The sequence below is a fragment of the Bemisia tabaci genome, chromosome 3 (assembly GCF_918797505.1).
Source record: "Bemisia tabaci chromosome 3, PGI_BMITA_v3".
Taxonomy (NCBI): Eukaryota; Metazoa; Arthropoda; class Insecta; order Hemiptera; family Aleyrodidae; genus Bemisia; species Bemisia tabaci.
In genome coordinates, this window is record NC_092795.1 from 41610124 (window position 1) to 41628857 (window position 18734).

The 18734-nt window shown below is 37.8% G+C and overlaps 3 protein-coding genes across 6 annotated transcripts in view; 1 reads left to right on the top strand and 2 right to left on the bottom strand.

Moving 5' to 3' along the window:
• Positions 1 to 18734, top strand: part of LOC109039449 (G-protein coupled receptor moody) — a 264915-nt gene that overhangs the window by 164550 nt on the left and 81631 nt on the right. The window lies entirely within an intron of this gene.
• Positions 745 to 18194, bottom strand: LOC140224261 (uncharacterized). Of its 3 annotated transcripts, XM_072298373.1 has the most exons (13): positions 17971 to 18188; positions 16324 to 16406; positions 15099 to 15230; positions 14462 to 14560; positions 13833 to 13931; positions 13154 to 13252; positions 12474 to 12572; positions 11795 to 11893; positions 11115 to 11213; positions 9597 to 9695; positions 8818 to 9015; positions 6794 to 6874; positions 745 to 968 (listed from the first exon to the last, which is right to left on the bottom strand). In XM_072298373.1, exons 2-13 carry the CDS (start codon positions 16387 to 16389, stop codon positions 792 to 794), a joined length of 1347 nt encoding a protein of 448 aa, XP_072154474.1. In that variant the 5' UTR covers positions 16390 to 16406; positions 17971 to 18188; the 3' UTR covers positions 745 to 791. The 3 variants fall into 3 exon arrangements, with proteins under 3 accessions (XP_072154474.1, XP_072154475.1, XP_072154476.1); XM_072298374.1 differs by lacking the exon at positions 9597 to 9695 and having other exon boundaries at positions 17971 to 18194; XM_072298375.1 differs by lacking the exon at positions 14462 to 14560 and having other exon boundaries at positions 17971 to 18193.
• Positions 977 to 5931, bottom strand: LOC140224260 (uncharacterized). The gene has a single exon (XM_072298370.1). It carries the CDS (start codon positions 4656 to 4658, stop codon positions 2586 to 2588), a length of 2073 nt encoding a protein of 690 aa, XP_072154471.1. The 5' UTR covers positions 4659 to 5931; the 3' UTR covers positions 977 to 2585.

Here is an 18734-nt window from a genome sequence, read left to right on the forward strand (position 1 = left end):
ATCCGAAACTAATCCCATTCTAACCAAATTATAGTGAATGTCGCAAGATCGCCTTGTATTGAGTTTTTTTTTTTTTTTGGGGTTCTTGAAAGTTCTAAAAATAGGTAATGAAAAATGTTTAATGAGCTCGGTTGCATGAAGAATTATTTGCAAAAATATATCCTCATAAGGAAACTAAATAAATCATCAGTGAATGGGTAGTGGATACTCGAAATACAAAATGGGACACCTCAAGAAAAAAAGTAGTGGCTATTGAATTGACATTGAGGTTTTAGAATAATTGAAATTCTGTACATCATTCAATGATAATCAAGTGCTAATTCATGTGCTTAAGGATAGAGTAGATGAGTAGTAGTAAAGATGTAAACTTTGCAACAATAAACATAGCCCCATTGTATGGATCTAATTTAAAAAAAAGGAGCCAGCGCATTTACACTGTTATAAAAATGTTGCTTTTTCATAATTATCTAAAAAATCTTCCAGAATATCAATTAATAGCCTTGACTTTCCACCCAAAAATTGTTGATTTTAAAGGAGAATAATTTTGTAAATTTTAATACTGTACATATATTAAGTATTTTTTTTTTTTATAAAAAAGGATGAGTTGGACGATTTTGAAAACATTGTAATCGTGCTGGCTCTTTTTTGCTAAATGAGATCCGTATAATAAACTGATCCTCTTGAAAATATCTTTAGATTATCTATACCTACATATTGCAAATTGTTTTAATGACAATGACATTTACTTAAAACTTAAAATAACAATAACATTCGAGAAAATGAAAAGAACACTAAAAAAGATTAAACCAAGGAAACAATTGGTTCGATTTTGGCATTTTACTTATAAACCAAACTCCGTTCGTTTGCACGGTTCTCCAGGATGTGAATGAAAACTTTTGAAGGTAACGGTTTGGAGGAAACTGAATATCCTTAATCCTGTACCGAGCTGTGCGTCGTGGGATGAGATTCTGGAAAAAAAAACAGGAAATATAAAGAATTAGATTAAAATAAAACAGTAATACAACTGAAAAGGAAAGAAGAATAAAATTGGCATCAGAGGGGCTCAGGAAAGCGTAGTCGTGGATATTAAGAGTTATGAGCAGTACAAGTACTTGAGGATGAGGGCAATTTCGGACAGGAAGGTGGATAAGGACATTTAGAACCGTAATCTTCAAGGATGGAAAGCTGTCAGCATGCTGTGTGGGATCCTTCGAGGTCAAGGAGATAAGGTAGGCGCCATTGAGGGTGCCCAGCTAAAGGTGGATGAATGACATCCAAAATGAGATGGAGAGATGCCATCTTCCGGAAGAACTCTACCTTGATGGGTTCCAGCGGCGGTTCAGTATCGTAGACCACCCTAGTGCCAAGTAAAATGGATTTCCACATACATACAATTTGGCCCATGGCAAGTGTAAAAAATGGAAAAAATTAAGTAAAATCTAAGACATGTATTCGCTAACCCTATTCTGATAGATAAGAAGGGAAAATTTGTAGTCTTCATACCTTTTTTTTTTATTAGGTTATTCTCCTACAATAATATAAATAATAAAAAAAAAAAAAGGTTTCCGGGCTACAAATGTTCCCTTATTATTTACAAAATAAGATACCTATACAGAGCTGTTGAGCTATTCTGATAGGCCTAGGTCTTGAGACTCCTTACAGACAGGTGAGGACACATTAGAAGTTTAAAGAAAGAGAAGGTGAACAAGAAGGAGGAGACATCAGGGAAGAGGAAATGGAAGTTAAGGAGGAGGTTAAGAGAAAAAAAGGAGAAAGAGGAAAGCAGAGAAAAGTAATAATAAGAATAAAGACAGAAAAGGCAGAGGATCCCAAGTAGCACACCTTGCAAAAGGCTTGCGATAAGATTTTGCAATTTCAATGTTTGACAAAAATTGCAATTAAATTGCGTTAGTACTTGAAATAAAATTGCTTTACATCTATGTCAGGCCTCTTGTCTAGGGAGCTACCATTCTTGAACAAGCATGAAAATTGAGGCATTACCTAATTTTTATTTCAATTTTTGTCTCGAGAAAATTGCATTTTTTTTTTAACAATCTGATTGTGAAGATTTAGCCGATAGTTGCATTTGGACGAATTTATTAAAAGGAGCTACGATCACTGTAACCTGACCCCTGTGGCCCATAAAAATACATCCATGGCAGGGCTCATGTTACAATGCATTTATAGTTCCTTTTAATTTAAATGAGTAAGTATCTATGCTAAAAGAAAGTATGTTGCATGCAAACCCTATGCACTTAGTTCTTTTTAACATAAATGCATCCAATTATAATGTGATTTGCTTGGAATCAAGTTGAAAAATGCTACTTGGGGAGAAGAAAGAAGAAAAAGAGAAAGACTTACTCACTCGGCCCTTGTGGGCCTCTGTCCCCCTGATATTAGCCTTTCCTAACATTCTTCAACATCTCCTCATGTTTGATTCTTCGCTCTCTTAGGTCACATTCTTCACAACTCCTCATGCTCAAATCTTCGCTCTCCTAACATTCTTCACATCCCCTCATATTTCATTCTTCTCTTGCACATCCAGATCTTTTCATACTTCACTCATCAATTTCAATTTCGATTGGTCAACACTCATTCTCCTCTTCAATCTCAAAATCTAGGGATCCGTCAAACCCGTCAACGTCATCCACTACTGTTTCAGAGGTCAACAGATTCTCATAAAACTGACGGCAGTCGGCTGGGATTAAATGCAAATATGATTGGATATCAGTTAATTTCTCGGCAGAAATTGGCTTTCCCTCAGGCCATAAAGGGGACAGCTTAGAGTGGAAGAAAATCCTTGGTCGGGAAAAATTAGGGCTCTTCTTTTCAATGTTGATTTCCTTAAAAGGGCCGGAGAAATTTTCACAGACAAGTATTGAGTGGGGTTTCTCTCTCCTTAATTGTACTTGGCGGAAATGTAGCCAATTGATCTTCCTCCCTAGAGTGTCTTTTTTGCGGTTTGTGATATTCTTTTCTATTTGACCCGTGCCAAAAAATTCTGCTGAGTCCACTTTTTCTACAATGAAGGGCTCTTTGGTCCTGGCCATTTTCATGATAGATACATAATCGTCTGGCGTGTATAGACGTGGACATCGTTTCAGCACACACTCGATATCCCCGAATTGGGAATCGTTCGGCAAGAAAGTGTGCCCTGGAACGAGGTACTTTAGCGTAATGGTTTCAATATTTTCAAAAATTTCTAATGCAGCTTTTAATATTAAAACAATTTTCACATTACGGTTTTGACCACCGCAGGAATCGCTCCACAGAGTCACGTGTTGGACTGTGCGAGGAATTTTCGCAAAATGTTTGAGTAGGCAGGACCCAACCTCCTGGGCTCCTCTTCCAGCTGTGCCTTCCACCCACAGATAGCAATGCCCTCTGTTGCTTTTACCAGAGTGTATTCCGCAATTATACAACCACAACTTCCGTTTGTAGAACATTATACCTGTGGATAAGGCCGGGAGAGGTTGAGTTTTCTGCAGATCAAAAGTCATTGTTTCGTTAGAAGCACTACTTTTGGCTACTTTGAGATCTGCATTCATTTGATTTCTCGCCTCCTCAGCGAGCGAGAGGTGCAGCTGGTGTTCTTTAGTCGCCTTTTCTCGGTCTTCCTCGGTGCTCGCTGATCTCATGGCGCAAAGGTACGTGTCACATTTTTCACACGTGTCCTTTTTCAAAGGCTTGCGGCGTAGGTTGAATTCTGTGGTGAATACTCTTCTATATGATGAGAAAGAGAGTGGCTTCGACACTTCAGCTTTGTACGCATTATACATTTTTTTCAGGGTCATATCATGCGGTAGGAACATTGTATCTGTCTGGCTTCTACAGTAATGACTCTTGTAGACGGGGATTTTCTTTATTTGATCGATAACTTCAGCTTTTTCTTCTACAGAGATTTTGCTCTTACCAGTACCGCCTCTTTGGTCCAACAATGAGGTGGTCCTCTGTCTTTTTAATGCGGTGTTAATCCGCTTATTTGACACTCTCAATGTCTGGCAAAAGAAAGCAGGGCAAACCTCCTTTTGTCCAAAAGTGTACGTTCTTGAGTATTCTTTTCTGGACTCCTTGTGTTTCGTCCGCCGACGCGTTACTTGAGTTTCCCGAACAGCTGCACAGAGAGCGGCAGTCTGTAGGTTGTAGTTCGCTAGATTTTTGAATCGCTCGAAATGTACACGCCTCTCTGCTACAGGTACTCTCTCATGGCATTTTCTGGGGCACAGGCAAATGTAATCGCGGAACTCTTTTTCTTGATATTCTCGGCCCTTTGCATTCTTATAAGTTTCATAATGATATTTCCTCCTTTGACCCTCTTTCCTGTCATACTCAAACTTTCTTTTTCTTCCTCGCTTGGGTCTCCCTGAGTATGCCGCATCATTTGTTTTTGCGGAAATACTTCCTTCAGATGGCGGAGACTCTGATGGTACCTCAGATGGTACAGGTTCAACAGGTTCAGGAACTGGTTCAACAGGCGATTCAACTGGATCTGCCTGCGACTCCAAAGGGAAGAGGATGTTGCCAAATGTTTCTGAAGAATAATTTTGCTGCTGCACAATTGCTGCAGGGGGGTTTAAATTATTGGGAACAGGTTCGGATGATGGAAGGTTATTCATAGTGTTGCTCAGGGTGGATAAAAAAAACTGCAATTGGGTCATTAAGGATTGGCCTTGCTGAAGGAGAGGTTGGAGCGAGGATCTTGTATCCTATCAATGAAAAAAAAGAAGCATTCAAATGTTGAGACATCAGTCACTATGATTGGAATACTTGCAACATTAGGGAACTGAAGAAACCTGCTATTTTTAAAGTAGAATTAGAGAAAAAAAAACATCATCTTATTAAATTTTAATCAAAGGAAAATTTGGCCAGTCACTTAGCATTTCTTTCCTGATCACTCTGAAAATTGAGGAAAATTTCCTTCTCGTTTTCACTCAATTTTTGATAGACTCTTTATTCGAATATTTTGTCTTCACTGTGCATGAACCGTTTCATCGATTTTACCCAGCCATTCCATAAGCTGGTCCACAAAAAAAGACTAACAGGCAAAAAAAAAAAAAAAAAAAAAAAAAAAAAAAAAAAAAAGAATTAAACGCAAAGGCAATATAAAAGCCCACTCATGATCGCCTGTCTTAGAGAGTGATTTCATCAAGTTTGGCTTTATTTTTATGAATAACACAGCACAACAAATTTCGAGTTTTGGTTTGTCCTTCGAACCAAACCGATTTTTTTCGATTCCTAGATGCTAAAGAAGCCTGAAAATGACCATATTAACTTCAGTAAAGTTGGCTGGTCCTCAGGGCGCCACCATTTTGAATTTTTCAAGATTTAGAAAACCCACGATTAGATTTTTGCAAATATCTCATCAACAGTTCATCTCACAAAAAAAAACAAAGAAACCAGCAGAAAGAGCATAAAATTTCCAACCAAAATCATTCTCTTTTGTTTTTTCTAACTTACTTTTTTTGTCGTGAAATTAACGTTTTCTTCAAAAATTAGCTTAAAAAAGGCGCATTTTTGCTGATTTTAGGAGAAACTTTGCTTCATACCTTCAGCCACGATTATCTGAGAAAAAAACTGTTATGTTCATTGAAAAAAGCGTAAAATTTACTTCTAGAATACACATGTCCATAGTTCCTAAACGTGATTTAATCCTGTGAAACAGCAGTTTATTAGCTCCGCCCTTAAAAAGTGATTTTTTCAACCATTTTCCTTAGAATCACGAAAAAAAGAGAAAAAACCCTAAAAACGTAACCCGAACTGTGTTAAAAGGTGGCAAAATAATGATGGGTCCACACTATTTTGAAAACAAAACCAAAAAGTTCCAAAATTTTCAATCAGAGTCAAAAATTTTGAGCTCCAATGAGTATCAGTACAAAACTGAGGGGGGAGAGTGTGCAGCTCAGGCAGTTTGCATTGGAATATTAAGGTGAGGTAACGTCGAGTGACCTCAAAATTTTTGACTGATTGAAAATTTTGGAACTTTTTGGTTTTGTTTTCAAAATAGTGTCGACCCAGCATTATTTTGCCACCATTTAACACAGTTCGGGTTACGTTTTTAGGGTTTTTTCTCTTTTTTTCGTGATTCTAAGGAAAATGGTTGAAAAAATCACTTTTTAAGGGCGGACCTAATAAACTGCTGTTTCACAGGATTAAATCAAGTTAAGGAACTATCGACATGTGTTTCCTAGAAGTAACTTTTACGCTTTTTTTCAATGAACGTAACAGTTTTTTTCTGAGATAATCGTGGCTGAAGGTATGAAGCAAAGTTTCTCCTAAAATCAGCAAAAATGCGCCTTTTTTAAGCTAATTTTTGAAGTAAAAGTTAATTTCACGACAAAAAAAGTAAGTTAGAAAAAACAAAAGAGAATGATTTTGGTTGGAAATTTTATGCTCTTTCCGCTGGTTTCTTTGTTTTTTTTTGTGAGATGAACTGTTGATGAGATATTTGCAAAAATCTAATCGTGGGTTTTCTAAATCTTGAAAAATTCAAAATGGTGGCGCCCTGAGGACCAACCAACTTTACTGAAGTTAATATGGTCATTTTCGGGCTTCTTTAGCATATAGGAATCGAAAAAAATCGGTTTGGTTCGAAGGACAGAACCCATGTTGACCAGTGTAATTTAGTCGATTAAATGCAAGTTTTCCTTGAGCTAGTCTCCATTCAAACTAAAAAGTAGGGGTCAAACCGTTTTATGATATCTCACAAGATTTGTGCCTTTGTTCCATCCCTTCATCATTGTGAGCCTGTGAGAATAATTAAGCATTCGAAAGAATAAGCTTTGCAAAAACTCACCGTATTTTCATAAATGTTCTGGTTCCCGATTTGACTAGATGACTGAATGAGACTAGCTGTGGAGAGGTCCATGAATGTCCTCTGAAAAATGATAAAAACAATGTTCAATATAATGGAGAGGTAAAATTAACCGATTATAACAGTGGTGCTCTGAAAAATTGGATGAGTTTTGTAATCCACTTAACTTACTTGGAGTGCAGTACAATTTTTTATACCTACATTGCCTGGTTCAGCAAATGGCGGATTAAAAGTCGGCTGCAGATGGAGCAAAAGATCATTCAGACTCATTTATGCTGCAAGGAACTACGCACAAATGAGCAAAATTTAAGGGAACTACATGCACAAGATTTTGCGAGTCTAATAATTCAATGTAATTTAATTCATTTGTATATTGTTCCTCTCAGCGTAGAAAAAGTTCATTTTGCATGAGCATTGGCAATCTTTTGTGGGAAAATATCATACTTGAACAAGGAACTTTAGCAAATCAGTAAAGTTTAGGAATGCATCACAAGTGACATTGAGTCTCAATCTTTTTTAACATACTTTTACTTTCAATAAAAATGATCTAAGACGGGAAGGAAATGGTGACTTTTCTCATCGACCATTCTTAAAGTTGTTGTGATAGTGTGTGATTTATCGTTCAATTTGGAAACTGAAGATGGTGTTGTGCTCATCGACAATATAGTATATAGGTATAAAATATAGTCGTTTTACTACAATAACCAATAATTTTATGGAGTCCTCAAAGAGCGCAAAATATCTCCTCATCAAATTTCCAATGAGACCTCAATATTTGGCTAATCTCCTATAAATATCAACTGAATCATCATTTCCTTTTCTGAGCTTAAAGAAGGATAGTAAAATAGTGATAGGTCCACACTTTTCCGAGGAGGAAGACAAGGCCAAGGTAGACCATAAATGGACGTATTTCTGGCTAACAGAAGTATGTGCATTTCGACGTGAGCCGGGTTTATGCATATATTTTTAAGGGTCTCGGGGCTCATGTCTTAATGCACATACTTCCGTTCGCCAGACAAATGAACTGAATTGAGTAGAAAGGACCCAAGCCACATCAGCTATTGCCAAATTTCATTGAAGAATCCATTTTCCTACAGGAGAATGACTAGAGAAATTAAATTTCCAAATTCATGTGAAATATTTGCCTCTAGTTTAGAAGAAAATTCCATGAAATTTTCATAAGAATCTATCCAGCCGTTCTCCACCAGAAAAGAAATTGCTCAGTAAAATTTGGCAATAGCTGATATGACTTGGTTCCTTTCTGCTGAACTCGGTCCAAATTTAATAAGAAGTTAATAAAAATCAGTAATAGATAGGAGGCTGTAGGCTATGTGATCAAAGCAAATAGACCAAATGGATGCATGTAAATAAAAAAAAAAATATATATATGTACATCTGTCGCAGGCAAATAGTGAAATCAGGCATTTTGTCAAATGCCTACGCTGATACTTAAATTTTGATGGTCTATAAAATTTAGTGAATTTATGGCGAGGAGGTCGCAAGTTTTTAATATTTTTTGGGAAAAGAACTCATCAAACCTACCAACTCTTCTTGGCTTTTCCTCTTTATTTGCCTCTCATATTTTTCGATGATGAAATTCTAAAAATTCTGTATTTTATAACATGCTGAAAATTTCCAGATAGGTGTCTATGAAGGAGCCAAATATGCTTTAAAATACTATTGTGCAATGCAAATTTTTACTGAGAATTCTTTCTTACAAGGGAAACTAATTATTTTGTCAAAAATTAGGAGAAGAGGCAGAATTTCAATCTAAGTTGGAATATTTGACTGTTTGCCTAGGCATTTGACCAAATGCCTAATTTTACTATTTGCCTGCGACATATCCGTTGTGACTTGGGTCCTTAGACCCATAAAAATACACTCATGACAAAATTCATGCCATGATGGAAATATAGATCCTTGTGCTTGAAACCAGTGCAAATATTCGGCAGAACTGACTCCTGAATGATTAGCTAAGTATTACATTCAGATGACAGCATAATTACCTGGTTTTCATGAATGATAGGGGGAACGAATTGAATATTTGTGTAATTGCAAATTGGAAATTGGATACTGGAACTCGGCACGGCATGACTGGAACTCGGCACGGCATGACTGTAACTCGGCACGGCATGACTGTAACTCGGCACGGCATGACTGTAACTCGGCACGGCATGACTGGAACTCGGCACGGCATGAAATTCCTGAAATGAAACCAAAAATTAAAACACACATGTACAAATTTTCCACATTAAGATTTTTTTCTCAGCGTAATTGAATCTTTTAAGGCCCGCTCAACACTCTTGGGTCCTTCAGAAATTTCTCTTTTCTGGCTCCTTTATCTACTTTCTGTTTTATGATGTCCATTCCTCTGATGCCTTACATCTCTGAATTCCTTGCTTTGAAAAAATCTAAATTGTGCTCAAGAAAGGTCAAAAATAGTCAAAATTAAATTCAGTATCTCTTGCTAAAAGTCAATCATTTTGAAAACCTCAGCTCCCTGGACGCCAGATGAGTAGAAATTGAACGTATTTCTGCCAAAAGGAACATTGTGCATCCAGACATGAGCCTCGGGCCTGAGATCCATAAGAATATAATGCAGTATAGGGCTCAGGTCATAATGCACACACTTCTCTTTGGCAGAAATACGTCCACTTAATGGGGGCATTTGCAAACCCTGAGACGAAAATAATTGTCAGTATTGTGAGAGAGAAAAAAAAAAAGACAGCATTAAAAGGATACGATAAAAGACTGATAGGTTAAGATCTCATACATGATTGAGTACCTTGTTCTGTCCAATGGCCTGTTCATTGATCACCGGCACTGGGACATTTTCAATACTCTGACATAGTATACGGCGGGGAGTATTTGTTGCATAAAATTCCTGAAATGAAACCAAAAATTTAAATAGACATGTACAAATTTTCCAAATTAAGATTTTTTTCTCAACGTAATTGAATCTTTTAAGGCCTGCTCAACACTCTTGGGTCCTTCAGCAATTTCTCTTTTCTGCCTCCTTTATCTATTTTCTGTTTTATAATGTCCATTCCTCTGATGCCTTACATCTCTGAATTCCTTGTTTTGAAAAAATCTAAATTGTGTTCAAGAAAGGTCAAAAATAGTCTAAAATTAATATCTCATGTATCTCTTTGCTTAAAAGTCAATCAATTTGATAAAACCTCGAGCCACCCTGGCCGACTATACAAAGTCCGTTAATATTAACGTCGTCACAGTTTTTGCCAGGGATCAATGATGCAGACCTTTGGAATACGGAGACAAGGTACTTTATATCTTTGTATGAGGCATCTTACGGGACAATCAGTCGCTTTTTTTCGTTTATCCTTTTATTTGTGTCTTATTTTTCCCTAATAAATGCTGACGTGATTTCTGCCAATCAGAACTGTGTGCGTTGTGACCGTAAGCGTAGTAATGCCTTATCTATTCCTATGGATCTCAGGCCCGAGCGGCTCATGTCTAGATGCACAATGATCGTTTTGGCAGAAATACGTTTCAATTTTTTTTCCTTTTTTTTTTTTTTTTTTTTTTTCCGCTTTTATTTTTTTTTTCCATTTTTTTTTATTTTTATATTTTTTTTTATTTTTTTTTTTTTTTTTTTTTATTTTATTTTTCTTCATCTTTTTTTTTATTGATTTATCTGAGTAGAAGGCCCATGGTCAGTTCTCTCCAGGGAGGTGATTTTCTAAACTGATGAAGATTATTTATCAAGAGATTACTTATTATGTCCTAAACTCAGTAATTCCAAAAGAAAATCCAATCTATCCCCCCAAACTCAGACACCACCCCCCCCCCAATCCCCACTCTCCAATCCCCTACCCAACACAACGCTACAGCACCCCCCCCCCCCCACCCACACCCCAATCACCCCCCCCCCCCCCACCCCCCCCCCCTCCCCCCCCCCCCTCCCCCCCCCCCCCCCTAGACCCACGCCCCTCCCACCTTTCCCCATCGCGATGGGTTGCGAGTATGTGTCTCCCCCCCCCGAGACGCACTATAATTGTGATTGTCGGGCGGATGGAAATTGAACGTTATTTCTGCCAAAAGGAACATTGTGCATCCAGACATGAGCCTCGGGCCTGAGATCCAAAAGAATATAATGCATACTAGGGCTTACGTCATAATGCACACAGTTCTCTTTGGCAGAAATACATTCAATTAATGGAGGCATTTGCAAACCCTGAGACGAAAACAATTGTTAGCATTGTGAGGGAGAAAAAAAAAAGACAGCAATAAAAGGATACAAAAAAAAGACTGATAGGTTAAGATCTCATACATGATTGAGTACCTTGTTCTGTCCAATGGCCTGTTCATTGATCACCGGCACTGGGACATTTTCAATACCCTGACTTAGTATACGGCGGGGAGTATTTGTTGCATAAAATTCCTGAAATCAAACCAAAATTTAAATAGACATGTACAAATTTTCCAAATTAAGATTTTTTTCTCAACGTAATTGAATCTTTTAAGGCCTGCTCAACACTCTTGGGTCCTTCAGCAATTTCTCTTTTCTGCCTCCTTTATCTATTTTCTGTTTTATAATGTCCATTCCTCTGATGCCTTACATCTCTGAATTCCTTGTTTTGAAAAAATCTAAATTGTGTTCAAGAAAGGTCAAAAATAGTCAAAATTAAATTCAGTATCTCTTGCTAAAAGTCAATCAATTTGAAAACCTCAGCTCCCTGGACGCCAGATGAGTAGAAATTGAACGTATTTCTGCCAAAAGGAACATTGTGCATCCAGACATGAGCCTCGGGCCTGAGATCCAAAAGAATATAATGCATACTAGGGCTTACGTCATAATGCACACAGTTCTCTTTGGCAGAAATACATTCAATTAATGGAGGCATTTGCAAACCCTGAGACGAAAACAATTGTTAGCATTGTGAGGGAGAAAAAAAAAAAGACAGCAATAAAAGGATACAAAAAAAAGACTGATAGGTTAAGATCTCATACATGATTGAGTACCTTGTTCTGTCCAATGGCCTGTTCATTGATCACCGGCACTGGGACATTTTCAATACCCTGACTTAGTATACGGCGGGGAGTATTTGTTGCATAAAATTCCTGAAATCAAACCAAAATTTAAATAGACATGTACAAATTTTCCAAATTAAGATTTTTTTCTCAGCTTAGTTGTATGTTTTAAGGCCCGCTCAACACTCTTGGGGCCTTCAGAAATTTTTCTTTTCTGGCTCCTTTATATACTTTCTGTTTTATGATGTCCATTCCTCTGATGCCTTACATCTCTGAATTCCTTGTTTTGAAAAAATCTAAATTGTGTTCAAGAAAGGTCAAAAATAGTCAAAATTAAATTCAGTATCTCTTGCTAAAAGTCAATCAATTTGAAAACCTCAGCTCCCTGGACGCCAGATGAGTAGAAATTGAACGTATTTCTGCCAAAAGGAACATTGTGCATCCAGACATGAGCCTCGGGCCTGAGATCCAAAAGAATATAATGCGTTATGGGGCTCAGGTCATAATGCACACACTTCTCTTTGGCAGAAATACGTCCATTTAATGGGGGCATTTGCAAACCCTGAGACGAAAATAATTGTCAGTATTGTGAGAGAGAAAAAAAAAAAGACAGCATTAAAAGGATACGATAAAAGACTGATAGGTTAAGATCTCATACATGATTGAGTACCTTGTTCTGTCCAATGGCCTGTTCATTGATCACTGGCACTGGGACATTTTCAATACTCTGACATAGTATACGGCGGGGAGTATTTGTTGCATAAAATTCCTGAAATGAAACCAAAAATTTAAATAGACATGTACAAATTTTCCAAATTAAGATTTTTTTCTCAACGTAATTGAATCTTTTAAGGCCTGCTCAACACTCTTGGGTCCTTCAGCAATTTCTCTTTTCTGCCTCCTTTATCTATTTTCTGTTTTATAATGTCCATTCCTCTGATGCCTTACATCTCTGAATTCCTTGTTTTGAAAAAATCTAAATTGTTCTCCAGAAAGGTCAAAAATAGCCAGAATTAAATTCAGTATCTCTTACTAAAAGTCATTCATTTTGAAAACCTCAGCTCCCTGGATGCCAGATGAGTAGAAATTGAACATTTTTCTACCAAACGGAACATTGTGCATCTAGACATGAGCCTCGGGCCTGAGATCCATAAGAATATAATGCATACTAGGGCTTACATCATAATGCACACAGTTCTCTTCAGCAGAAATACATTCAATTAATGGAGGCATTTGCAAACCCTGAGACGAAAACAATTGTTAGCATTGTGAGGGAGAAAAAAAAAAGACAGCAATAAAAGGATACAAAAAAAAGACTGATAGGTTAAGATCTCATACATGATTGAGTACCTTGTTCTGTCCAATGGCCTGTTCATTGATCACCGGCACTGGGACATTTTCAATACCCTGACTTAGTATACGGCGGGGAGTATTTGTTGCATTCAATTCCTGAAATGAAACCAAAATTTAATTAGACATGTAAAAAATTTCCAAATTAAGATTTTTTTCTCAACGTAATTGAATCTTTTAAGGCCCGCTCAACACTCTTGGGGCCTTCAGAAATTTTTCTTTTCTGGCTCCTTTATCTACTTTCTGTTTTATGATGTCCATTCCTCTGATGCCTTACATCTCTGAATTCCTTGTTTTGAAAAAATCTAAATTGTGTTCAAGAAAGGTCAAAAATAGTCAAAATTAAATTCAGTATCTCTTGCTAAAAGTCAATCAATTTGAAAACCTCAGCTCCCTGGACGCCAGATGAGTAGAAATTGAACGTATTTCTGCCAAAAGGAACATTGTGCATCCAGACATGAGCCTCGGGCCTGAGATCCAAAAGAATATAATGCATACTAGGGCTTATGTCATAATGCACACAGTTCTCTTCAGCAGAAATACGTCCATTTAATGGGGGCATTTGCAAACCCTGAGACGAAAATAATTGTCAGTATTGTGAGAGAGAAAAAAAAAAAGACAGCATTAAAAGGATACGATAAAAGACTGATAGGTTAAGATCTCATACATGATTGAGTACCTTGTTCTGTCCAATGGCCTGTTCATTGATCACCGGCACTGGGACATTTTCAATACCCTGACTTAGTATACGGCGGGGAGTATTTGTTGCATAAAATTCCTGAAATCAAACCAAAATTTAAATAGACATGTACAAATTTTCCAAATTAAGATTTTTTTCTCAGCTTAGTTGTATGTTTTAAGGCTCGCTCAACACTCTTGGGTCCTTCAGAAATGTCTCTTTTCTGGCTCCTTTATCTATTTTCTGTTTTATGATGTCCATTCCTCCGATGCCTTACATCTCTGAATTACTTGTTTTGAAAAAATCTAAATTGTGTTCAAGAAAGGTCAAAAATAGTCAAAATTAAATTCAGTATCTCTTGCTAAAAGTCATTCATTTTGAAAACCTCAGCTCCCTGGACGCCAGATGAAAAGAAATTGAACGTATTTCTGCCAAACGGAACATTGTGCATCTAGACATGAGCCTCGAGCCTGAGATCCATAGGAATATAATGCATAACAGGGCGCCTGTCACAACGCACACAGTTCTGATTGGCAGAAATACGTCAGCATTTTAGGGGAAAAAAAAGACAGCAATAAAAGGATACGAAAAAAGACTGATTGCGTAAGATCTCATACATGATTAAGTACCTTGTTCTGTCCAATGGTCTGTTCATTGATCACTGGCACTGGGACATTTTCAATACTCTGACTTAGTATACGGCGGGGAGTATTTGTTGCATACAATTCCTGAAATGAAACCAAAAATTTAAATAGACATGTACAAATTTTCCAAATGAAGATTTTTTTCTCAGCTTAGTTGAATCTTTTAAGGCCCGCTCAACACTCTAGGGTCCTTCAGAAATTTCTCTTTTCTGGCTCATTTATCTATTTCCTGTTTTATGATGTCCATTTCTCTGATGCCTTACATCTCTGAATTCCTTGTTTTGAAAAATTCTAAATTGAGTTTAAGAAAGGTCAAAAATAGTCAGAATTAAATTCAGTATCTCTTACTAAAAGTCATTCATTTTGAAAACCTCAGCTCCCTGGACACCATATGAGTAGAAATTGAGCGTATTTCTGCCAAACGGAACATTGTGCATCTAGACATGAGCCTCGGGCCTGAGATCCATAGGAATATAATGCATAACAGGGCTCCTGTCATAATGCACACAGTTCTGATTGGCAGAAATACGTCAGCATTGTGGGGGGAAAAAAAAAAAAAAGACAGGAATAAAAGGATACGAAAAAAGACTGATTGCTTAAGATCTCATACATGATTAATTACCTTGTTCTGTCCAATGGCCTGTTCATTGATCACCGGCAATGGGACATTTTCAATACACTGACTTAGTATACTGCGGGGAGCATTTGTTGCTGTCGATGAGGACAATGTTTTTTCACACTTCGGTTGTGTTCCCTGAAATTAAAAATGATGCACAGGCTTAAGATATACAATGGGTGACAGCATATTGTTGTCATAAGGTTTTAGCCCCCCACAGAAGGAAAGGGGGGAAAAAGAAAAAAGCATCATTATCCATCACTGTAAAATTGAGAGCCGCTTAGTGCTTAGTGTTTATTTCCTTAAGATAAATGAGGCAGATCAACTTTTCACCTATACTGGTGGAACACTCGGCATGGAAGAGTGTCATGATGTCAAGATGGCTCATTATGTATGATGACTAACGCACCTCGATGTATAAACATGATGCATTTGTCAAGAATGATATTTTTGCTGCTACAAATATAGACTACAGACTCAAATGGACGTATTTCTACCAAACAGACCTATGTGGAGGTGAGAAATATGGGGTGTGCTCGTCGAAGCTGCATAAGAAGCAATGTAAAAGTGGACGTGATTCCTTTTGAAGAATTGGAAAAGCGGGATTTTACATTCTATCAAACAGACCTATGTGCCAACTGAATGCGGGATTCATGAGCCGCAGGCATGGCAAGAGAGCGTTCTGGACAGGGCTCATGAGTTAAAGACTCCCTCCAACGATCTCCCCGTCGTTGCGCGTCTCGTTCGTTGCCGCTGACGTCACTGGCGCTTTATTATTCTCATTCACTCTTACGCAAAGAGAACTAACGAGCACACCCCATATTTCCCACTTGCACATAGGTCTGTTTCGTAGAAATACGTCCAAATAATAATTATCGGCCACAAAAAGTGCCCCTGTCATGCCAGAATAATACTCTTGGTGGAGATTCAAAATTCTTCTCCCTTTATCACTTGGATTGCATTATGCAATAAGGAACCACTATTTCTGGCCAATTTTAGAAACAACACACATACCATTAGTTTCCCTATGCAAATATGTGCTTTTGTGGGAGAGCCAGAGATAGTGGTTCCTTATTGCAAATGTAATCCACTTATTACTCAAATTGGCTTAGTTAATTGGTAAAAGCTAGTGAGGAAAAGTACATCTTCATTATTCTCTTAAAAAGGACTAAGAACATAGATTTGAAAAATAATGCTCTACCCCTCCTGCCACCATTTCATCTTTCTTTACCTTTGATTTGGAGGATGATAAGGAGTGAGATCCATCCCCATCATGGGAGTACCAATCTGACCACATCTTTTTGGATATCAGCTCTGGAGAAAGAAACAAAATAAAATTCAGATTACTAAGTTGGAGAAAATGTTGAATATAAACGGTACTTTCAATTTCTGGAAATTGAATACTTTAGTCGTTCAATTGGATGCATTTAAATCAAATTGTTTTTTACTTGAATGGATCAAATTTGTGTGAGTAGATGGCCTTTGCATCTCCGCAGATATAAATGGATACCTGCAGATGCCACAAGAGGTATCTTATCATCACCCTAACTTTTTTATGACTAAGCTGTGAAATGCACTCGCATTTCTCAGCACAATCTCCATTTTCAATGCCAATTTTTCATAAGTAGGCAATGCAGAGCTTATATGACTTTGATACAATACTAATACTGTTTCAGAATTGATTGAGTATCTATGACAGCTGCTTTCTAGTTTCATTTGGACGTATTTCTATCAAATGGACCTAAGCGCCATAGGGGGAGGAAAGAAGAGGGGGGCTTGGATTGGCGGGTGTTACGGAATGCGATGCTTGCTTCTCCTATACTCGCAATGCTTTTCCGTGGCGCTTAGGTCCGTTTGACAGAACGCGCTATCCGGGATTCTAAAATCTTCAAAAGGAACTCAATTTGGCGCTTAGTTCCGTTTGACAGAAATACGTCCATTTGATGAGTGCAGAGGGACATTTTGAAACAACTCAAAATATGACAAACCATGACACCTTCACTTAACGTTCCTTTGAAATTTGTTTGATTTGAAGCGAAAGGAACTATGTGCATTGTGATATGGGCCCTGTCATACTCGTAGCCTTAGGGGCCACAGGGCTTAGGTTACAATGCACAAATTTCCTTTGAATTTGAATGCTCCCATTTGTAATCATACAGTTCTTATATGGACGTATTTCTATAAAACAGAAGTATGTGCAGGTGAGAAATATGGAATGTGCTCTAGAAAGCTGATAATGATGTCTGGTGCTCATGAGTCCACCCTGAGAATATATGCAGTTACCATGAGCTGCAGCCCTTTTGTAGTAACTCTTTGGTGGAAGCATTGCATTGAAAAGTGTGGTGAGCGATTGTGATTGAATAAGAATTGGATGCATTCATATGAAAAGGATCTATGCGCATTGTAACCTGAGCCCAGCAGCCCGATTACTGAAACTATGTTGGCACAACATGACACGACTCACTTGGCTCTATCTCAACAATGCAATATATTGCATATCAATGTCTCATCAGGCTGTTTTAAACTTTCAATAATCAGCCCGCTGTGGCACAGAGGAATATATGCATGATGTGGCCCATGCCAATATGAGTGCACAGATTTCCTTTTGATCGAAATACGTCCACTTTATTGATGATCAGTAGTGCTGGTGTTGGGATACAAAGCATCCACTTAACCTTAAAGAAGTCATGCTGAACTCTAGCTCGTGTGTTGCACATTTATTTATTCACACGAAATTCATTGGAGTAGGAGAGCACAATCATATGGAATGCTATGCATAAAACTTTGCCAAATCAAGGATTAAAATTTTCCTTTAAATGCAATTGAGAATGTTTGTAAACAAGTCTGAAGTATGTCAAGGCCGTTCAAGGCTACTTACCTAGTGCCAACACCAACTTGAGCGACAGCTACAGAGAGCAACACTGCACTGCAAGAAACCATTCACATTCACTATCACAACAGCCAAAAGTGAAAAGTTAGGCCGTAACTTTGAAAATTGCTAACAAAATTAGAAATGAATCTTTACATTGACTCTTAAAGCGCACGCGATTAGCAATGTAAACAGAGAGAGCGTCGGCAACAGGGCAACAGGTTCAAACTCGTTCAAACCTCTCATTCGCTGTTTCCGCAGAGCTCCGCGGCTCCGCTGAGCGCGCGTCGATCGACTGCACATAGGTCTGTTTGATAGAATGCGGTATCCCGGTTAGCGCATTAAATCAAACGGAATTACACATAGGTCTGTCTGCTTTAATTCGTCATCCCCCATTCCCGGTTTCATGATTTCTCATGCGCTGTTCCTACGGGATGAAATGAGTATTTTCGGGACATTGTCATACCTCTGAGTAGCTTAGGTGATGCAGAATCCAAATCCGTTAAAAACTGGAAATTGAAAATTTGGCGCTTAGTTCCCTTTGGTAGATATACGTCCAATTGCGCAAAAAGTGAACTTAAAGATATGTGCGGGCTGATTGTTGAAATTTACAGACAAAATAGACATAGGGTATGTAGGGGTCCAGTAACTATTGATTGTAATGGGTGGATCCAAGACTAAGGGAGAAATTGATGGACTAACTATAGGTTCTCTCGTAGGTTGCCGTCAGTTAGTCTATTACCTACCTTCTTTGTCCATTGCAACCATCTGCT

Excerpts from the sequence above, each read along its gene's own strand:
- LOC140224260 (XM_072298370.1), bottom strand. The coding sequence starts at position 4,658 with ATGACCCAATTGCAGTTTTTTTTATCCACCCTGAGCAACACTATGAAT.
- LOC140224261 (XM_072298373.1), bottom strand. The coding sequence starts at position 16,389 with ATGTGGTCAGATTGGTACTCCCATGATGGGGATGGATCTCACTCCTTA. Across the intron at positions 12,573-13,153 it reads AGGCCATTGGACAGAACAAG|GAATTTTATGCAACAAATAC; the intron begins GTACTCAATCAT and ends GTTTCATTTCAG. Across the intron at positions 11,894-12,473 it reads AGGCCATTGGACAGAACAAG|GAATTTTATGCAACAAATAC; the intron begins GTACTCAATCAT and ends GTTTGATTTCAG.